The sequence below is a fragment of the Corvus cornix genome, chromosome Z (genome assembly GCF_000738735.6).
Source record: "Corvus cornix cornix isolate S_Up_H32 chromosome Z, ASM73873v5, whole genome shotgun sequence".
NCBI lineage: Eukaryota > Metazoa > Chordata > Aves > Passeriformes > Corvidae > Corvus > Corvus cornix.
This window is the reverse complement of record NC_046357.1, coordinates 50,274,494-50,286,219: the sequence shown is the minus strand read 5'-3', so window position 1 is coordinate 50,286,219 and position 11,726 is coordinate 50,274,494. Positions and strand designations below refer to the sequence as shown.

The 11,726-nt window shown below is 42.7% G+C and overlaps 1 protein-coding gene across 1 annotated transcript; it reads right to left on the bottom strand.

The window, feature by feature from the left end:
• Positions 1-1,345: 1,345 nt before the first annotated feature.
• CDO1 (cysteine dioxygenase type 1) lies at positions 1,346-11,531 on the bottom strand. The gene is made up of 5 exons (XM_039567805.1): positions 11,301-11,531; positions 9,037-9,114; positions 6,896-7,053; positions 4,267-4,436; positions 1,346-2,096 (listed from the first exon to the last, which is right to left on the bottom strand). The coding sequence occupies exons 1-5, from the start codon at positions 11,477-11,479 to the stop codon at positions 2,067-2,069; spliced, it is 615 nt and encodes a 204-aa protein (XP_039423739.1). The 5' UTR covers positions 11,480-11,531; the 3' UTR covers positions 1,346-2,066.
• Between the last annotated feature and the right edge of the window lie 195 nt (positions 11,532-11,726).

Genomic DNA, 11,726 nt, shown 5'->3' with positions numbered 1-11,726 from the left:
GCTGTTCAGAGCACTTGATGCATAGCTAATGCTTTGGAAGTAGCAAAGGTAATGGCTGTGGTGTGTGTTCTAAGGACTGTGGACCCAATTAAACATTTCTCTTGAGGTTTCCTGTATTTGTACCCTTTATGTTGGGCAGGCTACCTCCCATATGTTGAGGTATAAAGGACATAAATACCTGGTAGGTACCTTCTTCTGAAACACTGAAATTCCTGTATTATTCTATGCAATGTATGGTATCATGTTTACCATGGCTAAACAGTATTTGGGACAACTTGGGTAGATTGTCATTATCACTTCTGCCTATCTGGGGTTCTATATGCATGGATCCTAGTACAGCTGGCTGCTGTCATCACTATTGTGTCTTCTGGGCTGTCTCTCTGATCTTCCATTTCCCCTGGCCTGACTGAACATGTGGTCTACAAGCTACAGTGTTTGTTCTTTAATTCTACCTAGTAAGCAAAAGCCCAATGAATATGCTGTAATTGAAGTTAGCTACATGAAACTGCTAATTTTCTGTGAGAAAGGTGAGGAGAACAAGAGGCACTGGGTAGAAACTAACATGCAAGACATTTTGTCTAAACATAAGCTTTTTTTACAGTGAGGTTGATAAACACCAGAAGGAGTTTGCCCAGAGAGGTTGTAGTGCCTCAGTTCTTGTAGATACACAAAATCCAACTGGACATAGGCTGTAGGTGACCCTGCACGAGCAGGGCAGCCAGACTGCCAGCCTCAGCTCATCTCTGATGCTGTGACACTTCCACAACAAGGCATTGGTTCATTCTAAAACAGTTATGCTGCTCAAACATTTTCTGAAAATTTGACACAGCCTCCCTGGAAATGGGGTCTCATAAAGTAAATATTTTCTGGGCTTGTCAATACAGAGGGAAATATGTGAGTCATCTAAAACCAATACTGCTAAAATTTAAACTGCTGTCTGACTAACCAGCAGTCACCTATTACACTAGGAGAATTACTACACATTCCCTACTTGAGAATATGTTATTAACTGCATTAAATGAATGGGATAGCCTCTGTGCAGACAGCTTTGCTGATTTATATATGTTTAATTACAGTTAACTCTTTTCAAGAAGGTTCTTTCCTGTGACTAAATCTGGAGGATAAAGGTAAACATCAGCACACTCAGTGGCAGAATTCCCCCCAAACTTAATTTGAGTCAGGATTCTTTGCATGTTTGAAACACCTCCAGCTTTTAAAAATCTTTTCTAGCAGTGTATTACTTGATTTAGATTGAAAAGATTTAGATGTTCATGAGGAATGTGCATTTTGGTAAAGTGTGATCAGTATTTTAGTTACCATGAGAAAAATGCTGGAAACTCTGAAATCTGTGCACAAATCCAGTTTTATTTCAGTTTTCTTCTTCATTGGCTACACAGAATACTTTGGGAACTGGACATTAGCTGAATTAAGTACGATTAGTCTTCTTAAAAGCCAAATCTCTGTGCAATCAGTTTTAAAAATCATCGTGCATGAAGAATTTCTCTGTTCCTATTTAAAACAGGATCTGACAAATCAAATTGTAAAAAAAAAAAGTAAAAAATGCACAAAACTATCAAGATGGCCTAGAGCATTAAAACCTAAAAGATTTAATTAAAAAAAAAAAAAAGGCGCTGCTGTTAGTTGTATCTACTGTGCTACCCATAGGTACAAGTGACTGGAAGCTTAGAAGTTTATATAGCTACTAATTACATTGAGAGCATAAATACCCATAGGTCTATTGAGAACTGTCAGATGATGTTTAAAAACCCTATTTCTGATATCCAAGGTGGAGTTTAAAGGGCACTAGAATTAGAAGACAAACTATTTAATTCTAACAGGAGCCTAGGAAAAGGCACCTAACCTCTGAAGCAGGTTATGGCACTAGTTAGCTTAGTGTCCCATAATTGGCATTTGCTCGAGGAAACTGCGTGCGGTCTGGAAGCTGCCCTAGTGTACTCCAATGGACAAAGTATTGAAATTGATCTGGCTGTCAACCTTAGCCATGCAAGTCTTCTGTCCCCAGTTAAACATTCAGCAGGTCTTATGCAAATGCATGCTGGTGCTTCTCAGTTGTTCTCCTGTGGCGCTCCTGTTGCCTAAAAGGAAAGAGGAGAGGTTGTTGCTTTAAGGAAAGAGAAGGTCACTGCCTATTTCATGGTCTCATCATGGACCTTTGTTCTCAGAGTAGCTCAGCACCTTAACATACTTGGAGCATATATTTTCAGTGCTCCTTGCCAGAGTTTTGTAGAAGGCACTGCATGCCTGACAAAGTCACCCTGTCCATTGGCTCTGGGTGACCATGAGTAAGCCCATGGCAGAAAGGACTGCTGAGGAGTGCTTCCTCCTTCAGGCTGTCTTCTCTCCCCAGTAGTCTGCTCTACTTCATTTTGACAGAAACTGCTCGAATGTCCAGCTTGGAAGACAGGCTGCAAAGAGATACTGCCTCCCGCTGCAAAATTCCTGGCAGAAGGAACTGGTGTGCTATGACACCCAAGACAAAATCAGTTTTCCCTCAGGGAACTTTCCTATGAGTATTCTCATGGTTTGTACCTGAACCATGCAGTCACTCCCATAGGCAAGTCCTTTGACACACTTAATATTTTTATTATTAAGCCTAATAACTTATTGCGTATTTCCTGGAGAGTTAGTTAATCAAGACTTCATCATGGCCAGATGCCAGGAGTCACTAGGGATTTACCTGCATGTGTTACCTGTAAAATAATTAAGACAAAGAGCACTGAATATGCTTTTGTTAGGCAGATCTTACTCATAAAAGATACACAAATATACTTTACATTACTCTCTTGGTATTTATAATTTATAAATCTCTGCCTGCCTATGTCCTTCTGTGATCTGGTAAGCAGAAGAAAGTTTGCTTTTCCAGTCAGCTTTCCAGAAACCAAGTCACTGAGACCAGAAGGTTTTTGTATCATGAAGGCATTTTAGACAGCTAGATGGTCCAGACTTGCTACCACTTTCTTCCTTAATGGAATTCCATTTACAGGAATTCATGAAAGAGACCCAATGATTAAAATTTAGCTCTTTCCTGTAAGCCAGATCCACTTTCCCACAAATGGTGAAAACACTGCCAGATGAGTACAGATCAGAGTAGGGAAAGAGTCCAAGTCAAAATATCTAGTCTCACTTTCTATCTTATGTACTTCATATCCAGTAAAGATTTAAAACAAAAAGCAAGCAAACACTGAATCGTTGCATGAATTTTGTTCAGAATTCTTCCACATTAATTACCCTTTAAAATCTGAACTGTAAATTCAAATTTACTTTCTCAAGGACCTTTCAAACTTGGCAAGGTCAAAATTTGTGTTTCAGCTGTTTGGTAATGTGACAGGCTTCAAAGAAATAATTTACATGGTACTTGTCAACTGTATAAAACTTTAAATTGATCTGACTAAAGACTCACTCTAGGAAACTCCTGAGCACTGAATTTCTGGCTTCAATGAAAAATTAATGTGTTCAGTATCGAACAAAACTAAACAGTGTTTGAACCTCTGTGGCTGAACATCCAGAATCAGTCTTTTCTCCACATGTAAGTAGTTATTTTTCCCAGTGCATAGAATAGTGTTGAAACCCTGTTAACCTCTCCCAGATGTCCTAGCTTGGTTGCCCCAAAAATTTTCTTAAGATTTCTTTCCTATCCAAATAAAATCTTACGCCATTGCTCAAGAATGCAGACAACAGACAACCAGCCTACTCTCACCCTCAGAGCAAGTCTTACTCTGTGAAAATAGTGATTCTGAAGAATTGAATTGATCAAAGAAGTATTTACAATAAGCTACAAGGTTTAAAACCTCTTGAAATGCGATCCTTTTTGGCAGAACAGTTTAGGCAGGAAATGTTACACCTGACTAAAGCTGGCCAAAACAACGTAGCTACTTCACATTTTCCATTGACCAGGTTGCGTTTGCCATCATTTGCTGCCTGAAGATGCTTAACTAGTAGCAGAGGTCTCATTAATCCTCCTCTCTGCTCAGAACTGATCTCCTGATGTGACAAAGAAGGGGTAGACTACAAAATGGGGAACTCCACACAAGGGAAGTTCAACTCTACCAATCAGACAGTACTTGGAAACAGGTTTTATCTGATCCTAGACAGGGATGGCCCAGGAAGGGAAGAGGTGCTGATCCTTCTTCCTGTGCCAGGGCAGTGTCATTGTAGCCTGTGCAGGCAGATGGGCAGCCCTTTGGGCCCATCCTCACAGGGTTCAGAGCCCAGGGCCAGGGGAGGAGTGTCTCATCTCGTACTTACGCAGACAGTCCTTTCTCCAAACTGGCTGTAGAAGGTCATCGTGACTTTGTGCTTGTGCCCAGTCCTCTGATCAAAGGTGTTACAGGTGTCGAAGGGTGGGCTGTACAAATGCAGACTAACAGCAGGTTCTGTGTGGCTTATGTTCTCCACACGGTGCAGGCCAATGGAGTCTACACCAGCAAAGGCACAAAACGAGAAGATGTGTTAGCAGGAAGATCCAATGAGATCTCAACTGCCTGAAAAAAATGCTTTTTAAACTGTAACTCATGAGCAATTAGGCATGCCCACACTTATATGGGCAACAAGTAACTCAGTACAAGGAATTTGACTGCTGTTCTCTAGCACAGATTCCTAAATCTACACTGGTAATTCAAAATGTGTTATTGCCTTCCACAGTTCATGTAATTTCTAGATTATCCACCACAGGCTAAAGGCCAACCGAAATCCCAAGAAAATTAAAGAAGACCATTACTGTAAGTAATCTTCTAGCTCTCATTCCCAAAGGACTTCAAGTTCATCTACTTTCCTAGGAGAGCTGTTGCTATACATGCTCCAAAAGCAGGAAGGGGACAAAAGCTTCTGGTGTTGCTAATTCTTCACAAGTAACAGGGATGTCAGTCACAATAAAAGTCAGCTACATGCATTTGGGGCATGGACTTATGGGCAGAGATATGGTTGTCTTCTACCGCAGGCATCTGTTTCCTAATTAATCCTTCCAGTTCATTGGTTCGGAGAACACGTTTTCCATTTGTTCTCTCTTTCCAATAAGGTGACTAATCAATAGTGACTGGCATACTTCCACTCATGACTGAATAGTAAGCATAATTGAAGACGTAGTAAAACAAAGCACTGTATGTTGTGTGGTCACTCTGCACTGGTGGAGTAGAAATCAAACTATTACATAAAAATGTAAGGTATGAAAAATCACATCTGTGAAACAAACCATGTCCATTCTACACTAAAATGAAGGTTTTGAGTTACTTAAGAGAGACTTTGAATGTAAGTTTATGACCCTGCTGTAAAAACAACTCAGGCCTTTGTACTTGAATTTGTTATACAATACCTGGACCTGGATTGTGCAACATAGCCATGGTACCCTGAGAGTGATGAGTACACTCTTAACTTTGACTGTAAGCCCTAAATGTTGTTAATATACTTTATCTTAACAGAGGATGTAGCATCTGGGGGGAGAGTCCTAAATCTGTGCTCATCTAACGGGAAACTCAAATAAACAGTTTAGTGGGTTCTAACCCTTACACACAAGAGCAACCAAGAAGCATGCAGTAGAATCATGAAGGCACTTGCTATTGATGCAGTTATGGCAATCAACACACTGTCAGTGTTTTCCTTCTGCTTGTTTAACGCCTTACTTTTAAACCAAAACATCTGTTACAAAACATGGCAGACATCCAAACAGCCTCAGAGAACTAGATACCAAATTTGTTTTAAACAACCAAGGAAGCTTTGGATAAGATGCACGCAGTCTGTAATTGTTTGCATTGGAAACAACTGCATATGTAGGAAAACCTGACTGAGTTTGAGAACCCACATACCTGGCATGGGAGCATCACCAGATGTGTCAAGCCCCTTCTTGCATTTCCTGCCCTATCAATTTTGTGTTTTCATTTAGCATGGCAAAGCTTCAGCAGAGGGCTGCAGAACACCAGTCTTGCCCCCCAGTGCCCTCACCCTGGCTAAGTCCATAACCCAACACGAGGCTACTCTAGTTGGGAAGCTCCCAAGGTCAGCCCCGCAAGGTGTGTTCTCCAGTGTTTAACCCATGATGTAAAAGGCAGGTGACCTCCTTCTCTGCTGCTTCACCTTTGTTCGGTTGAACTCAAGGTGATCCAGCACGGTGTGCAGTGTCTTTCATAGCACCAGCACACATTACACTCAGATGGCAACTCCAGGATGGCGTCCAGCAAAGTACAAGGTGGTAATAGCTACAGATACATGTGATGATGGCATTGATTTAGGTACTTGAAGAGCCTTACTGATGGAGTCTTAGTCATTTCTCAACACTGTGTATTTTTTTCATAGACTGGCAATTTCAGTTCTGCTCACACTGCACTTCAGCACTACAGTCTTTTGTTGATTTGGACAATAAGTAGCACTGTTACAGGTTTCTGTTCCTGGCTGGTCAATTTATTTCATAGACAGCTTTTACATTTTCAACATAGATTTTCCATGACTGAGCAAAAGCATTATTTCTTTGGGGGGGGGGGGGGGGGGGGGGCAGGGAGAGCAAGATGATCAAGCTATCTAAACTTTGCTTCTTTTATTTCTTAGAAAATGCTATTCAAGTTTATGTTTACAAGCAATTTCAGATAATCATTGGGGCACAGTGCTAAAGGCTGCTCGGGCTAGAGGAGATATACAGTATATTACATTATCGAACAATTGCTACAATGTTTTAAGAGTGTGTTAAAAGCACGTTTTTGTTGTGATGATTTATTTTACTGAATCTAAATACAGGTTTATGAAGAATCTAAAGAGTTACCTTCTTAAACTGTGCATAAAGCTGTAAGTATTATACTGTTAAAGGTAGGAGACTAGAGAGCAGATGAACTCTTCTGTTAGGAATAAGAGTCATGAACAAATAGCTGTCAAAACAAGCTCAATAGCTTACCGTTAATGTAGGCACACTGATTTTCCCTCAAAACTCGTTCTGATTTCTTAGTCATTTCACCATTCCCTTTTTTCTCAGGCCATTCAAACAGAGTCTCCTTTAGATTTCCCTGGAGGATCTTCATAAAGCAGTGTGAGTCAGTGTGATCATGGATACTGCTATATATGTAAAAAGAATAACCAAACTCAGTGTGATACTCATTTTTAAATTCAGTGCAAGACAGACAGGGTTGCATATCGTATGGGGACAAAGCCTTAGAATGAAATTCCATTGCACAGGGGACATGCATTAAGGGTTGTCTACTTAAAACTGCTACTATAGAAATATATTTAGATAAGCTCACATACAGTGGGATTTGGAGACGAGTCAGGTATTGGTCAAAATATGACTTTGACATGGAGAAATACAAAGGAAGTCTGGAAAAAGGAGTACAGCTCAAAATTTCTTCAGAACACAAAAACTCTTCACAGAAACTCTACTCTTCCATCATGATCCCACGCAGAGGCTGGGATAATCATGCAAGTATACATGATCTTTGCAAATCCACCATGCTCGCTCCCAAAACATGAAGAAATGAGCTAATTCTGCTTAATTTCTATGCCCCCTTTACTGCTGGGATGCACAGGCATTGTCAAAGAAAAAAATGCTGTACTTCTCACTCTGATAGTACTAAGTACAACCAGCTACATTAAGATATTAATTTCACTGGCATTTTAATGTTAAAACCCAACAGAGTCTAGTAGGATTTGTTTGCTTTCTTGATCTCTCTTCTTGCTCTGAAGCATGTTCTAATTGCTACATTTAGAGATTACATACGGGTTAGATATTTAGTTTAGTATTGGATTAATTTTTTTAAGAACAGGATTAACTGTTATAGGAGTAAATGCGATTAGGACAAAGGGAGAACTCATCAGGGGCAAGGGAAAAGAGGGAATTTGACCCTCCGAAGTACAGCACTAATAAGTTTCAATCAGAAACTTGGTACTTGTACATTACTGTTCTTAGTAAACAAATATTAGGATTTCTTACAAACTGAGATGCCAAGAGAGCAGAAGTTGCTTCAGGCACAGAACACTTCACAAATGCCACATTGTCATGGTCCTTCCAAAAAACATGAGAAAATCTGACCCTCCTCTTGTAGGAAGCAAAAACAACCCGTCTCAGTCTAGCTGTGGCAAATGGCCATCCAACCTGAACACAGCTTGACATAAATTACAGGCAGTGTGGGAATAGCCCAGAAGGAGTAGAGGTGGTGAGCTCAGTTTCTATATTGCTCTGAGTATCATGTTATGGCATCCCCTAAATAATACTGTAAATGTTCAATTGCAACAAACAAAAAGGTGTTCCAACATCTCCTTAGGTTTTCTATTTAGAAATATTCAGTCTATATTCTATTTAGAAATATTCAGTCTAAATATTCATGGTGTGAGAATATTCAGTCAAAACCTGCATATCTTGCTATTGCAGTTTTTGCTTTAGCCCACACTCTTGGGCTAAAGGGAGGGTGAAAGACCCTCCAAGAGACAGATCCTGCCCTCACATTGGGTAGGATCAGACAACCAAGTGTACAGTCTATGCACATAACTCAGGAGGTCACATCAGCAGTATGGTCAATTTTGAAGGAGGACATGGGATGTATGAACCTACAGAAAGCCAAGCAGTTCTGGAAAGGGGTTCCCTCCTTGCCATCTGCAGTCCTAATCCAAATCTACTTTTTTCATCTTGCCACAGAGGCAGATTTAAACACCCTGAGAAAACAAAGAGTATTTAAACTGCACCTAGTCCTGCTTCTGAGGTTGAGTGTTGTATGGGTCTGTTCTATGGGACAGGTTGAACAGGGTCATATCAATCACTGTATCTCTGGGACTAAAAACTTTCTCTGAAAGAAGGGAAGCTTAGCTTTTGTAGAAAAACAAAGCATTTATGAAAGAGTGCTTTAAAAATGGCCATGAAGTATAAACTTGCAAAAGTTACAGCAGATATTCAGGACTGCTGTACTAATAGAGTTCTGCACTTTTTACTTTCCAGACACCTTCTGATAGCTCCCACAGGGCTGATTTTTTTTTCCCTCTATTTTGTATGACAGTGAATGACATGGGGGATTTATATGTTTGCTAAAATCATAGTCTTTGGATACAAACCTGCCATGACCTTCACCCCAGCACAAGATCATCAAGTTGAACTTTCCATTTCCATTGTCCACAAGATTTCTTGTATACCTGAAATACAAAGTGTTTGCTCTTTACTGTACTAATATGCCTGTAAAAGACAAAATGATACAAACATATTTATGAAAGAAGGTTGTGACATACAAAACCCCTTTTTCTTCTGTTTTCTTGAAATCTGAGTTTTACTTAGAAAAAATGAAATTGTATTTATAAGTTTTGCTTTTTTTTGGTAAGAGTTCTTTCTCTGGAAAGGAAAAGGAAGGACATGTCTAATATTTTAGAATCATATTTCTTTTGAGTTATGTAGATGCTAGGAGTTTGGGAATTGTGAGTCAGACTAGAGTGGTAGACAGGATCAAGTCAAAATGGTTATTGAATGAAGTCACTTCAGCAGCTGGCTTATAATTAGAAACAGAGAACTGCAATGAAACAAGAAAAATAAATTGTTACATTCTTCTGCAGTTCCTTTTCTAATATTCTTGGCTTTCCTTCTCTAAACTCATTTGTACAAAGCCAAAATAACAAATAATGAAGATGTCAGACTTCTGTACATGGTCCTCCCACTCTGTTCCTGAAAGTTCCATGTCTTGTCTTGTAGCATTGTTATGTGGATAAAGCACCTGTGAGGGAAATTTTGCCAGCATCTACTTCTAAATAAAGTTTATTGGAGCAAATATTATTTTAAAATAACATTGTATGTTTGTTTCCTTTTACTCTCCTATAAGCCTCCCCTGAGCTGCTGATCATTTTCTATTGAAAAGTTCACTAGAAAAGGGATTTGGATTTTACTCTGTTGCTTCCCATAGTGTGACTCTTCTGATCTGGGGCTGATGCTGTAGTACAAGTAGCTCAGCGGCACCTTCAGATTTAATTTTAGCAGTAGTCATGAGTACTTCCACTTTGCCAAGTAAAGAAAATATTTATGCCTATGATGGTACACCTCAGTCTCACCTGCAAAATGCAAGCAAGGGCACATAGAAAGTGCACAGATGTCAACTGAATGGTTTCAAATTAGTGTCCCCATAAGACCACTTGATTTTACTCAACAAAGGATGCTCATAACAAACTACTTCCAAAGCAAACGTGTGTATCTATACACTACCTCTCACTGCATCCACAACCTCTACATCTATTAGGCAGACATATTTTTCCTATGATGTCAAAAAATAAGTAATCAATGCTGGCATTTGACAGGACTTTGCAAGTGCTGTTATTTCTGAACAGGTCTGGCTGGACAAAAATAAATACATAAATAATGAATAATAAATAAATAAATAAAAGGTTGCCATGCATACTTCCAATGTTAACACACTTTGTTTTTCTGATTCTTAGTTTCCTATGCTCTGTTACAAATCTCATGATTTGTTCTGAATGGAAGATAGTCAAAGTGAGGTGAAAGGAGGCTAAAAAAATGTCAAGCCAGAATGACACTTTCACAATGGCACGGTTAAAAGGAAAAGTTTCGGGGTTTGGGGTGTTTGAGGTTTTTTGAAGAAAACACTCGAATAAAATGTATTTATCTTGAAATTTAAGACCAAAAAGCCAACAGAGGAAGAAACAAATAATTTGTTAGCAGATCAAGGGGAAGTTAAAACCCCAACAGGTATTTTCCGTCCACCTGGTGAGCAGCAGAAAGCCTCGATCTGCACTACGCCGGAGCACGGGGCAGGCGGCTCCCAGCCCGCCGGTAAGGCAGGGCACGCAGACGGACACCGGCTCTGCCGCAGACACCGAGCACGCCCCGTGCGCGGCTCCCTCTGCGCCCCCTCCGCAGCGCCCGCGCAGAATCCGCGCCGCCGCCGCGCTTCTCTCGGGCCCTTTCCCCCAGCTTTGTTTTACGTGTTTATTCGCTCATTTCGGTGGCTCCGGCGCACCGCTGTGTCTCCTCGGGCCACCGCGGCGGCCGGAGCGGAGGCAGCGGGGCGGCCGGGGGGCGCGGGCCGGGTGCGGGACCGCTGCCCGCCCGTGCCCCGGGGCCGCCATTGGCCGCGGCCGCCCCGCCCGCTCCCCGCCCCCGGCCCCGGCCCCGCTGCGGACCCCCGGGACCTCCGCCCCGTGGCCTCTGCCCTTCGCCCCCTCGGCGCCGCCGGAGGGGCTGTAGGCTCCGGGGAGTCGGGGGCGGGGCAGGAGGGGTTCGCTCCGCGTCCTCGCTGATCCCAGTCCCCCGTCCGCGGCTCTGCCCCGACGCCGGCGCCGCTTGCGCGGCCGGGGGCTCCCTGCTCCGTGGTGTTCTCTACCTGTACTGGTCGAATTTGGCGTACTGCAGCCACTCCTCGGGGTTGCTCTCGTACGACTCCATAAGCGCCTGGACCTCCTCCACGCTGACTTTGTCCTCGGCGAATATCTGATGGAGGATACGGACCAGCTCCTCCAGGCTCCGCGCCTTCCACGTCTCCGTCTGCACCGGCTGCTCCATCACCGCCGGTCGCTCCCCTGCCGCCGCCAGCCGCTGCCCCTGGCCGGCCCCCGCCGCCTGCCTTTATGCGCCGGGAGGCACGGCGGGAGCCTACCACCGCCCCGGCGGGCGGGCCCGCGGCTAGCTGCCCGTCCCCGTGAGCGCGGCCACCGATCCCGGCGGGCGGGGGCAGCCGGAGGCGGCTGCAGCGGCTCCTCGCACCGCCCGCTGTTGCTGCCCCTCCGGAGCCCGGGCGGCACGGGCGAGG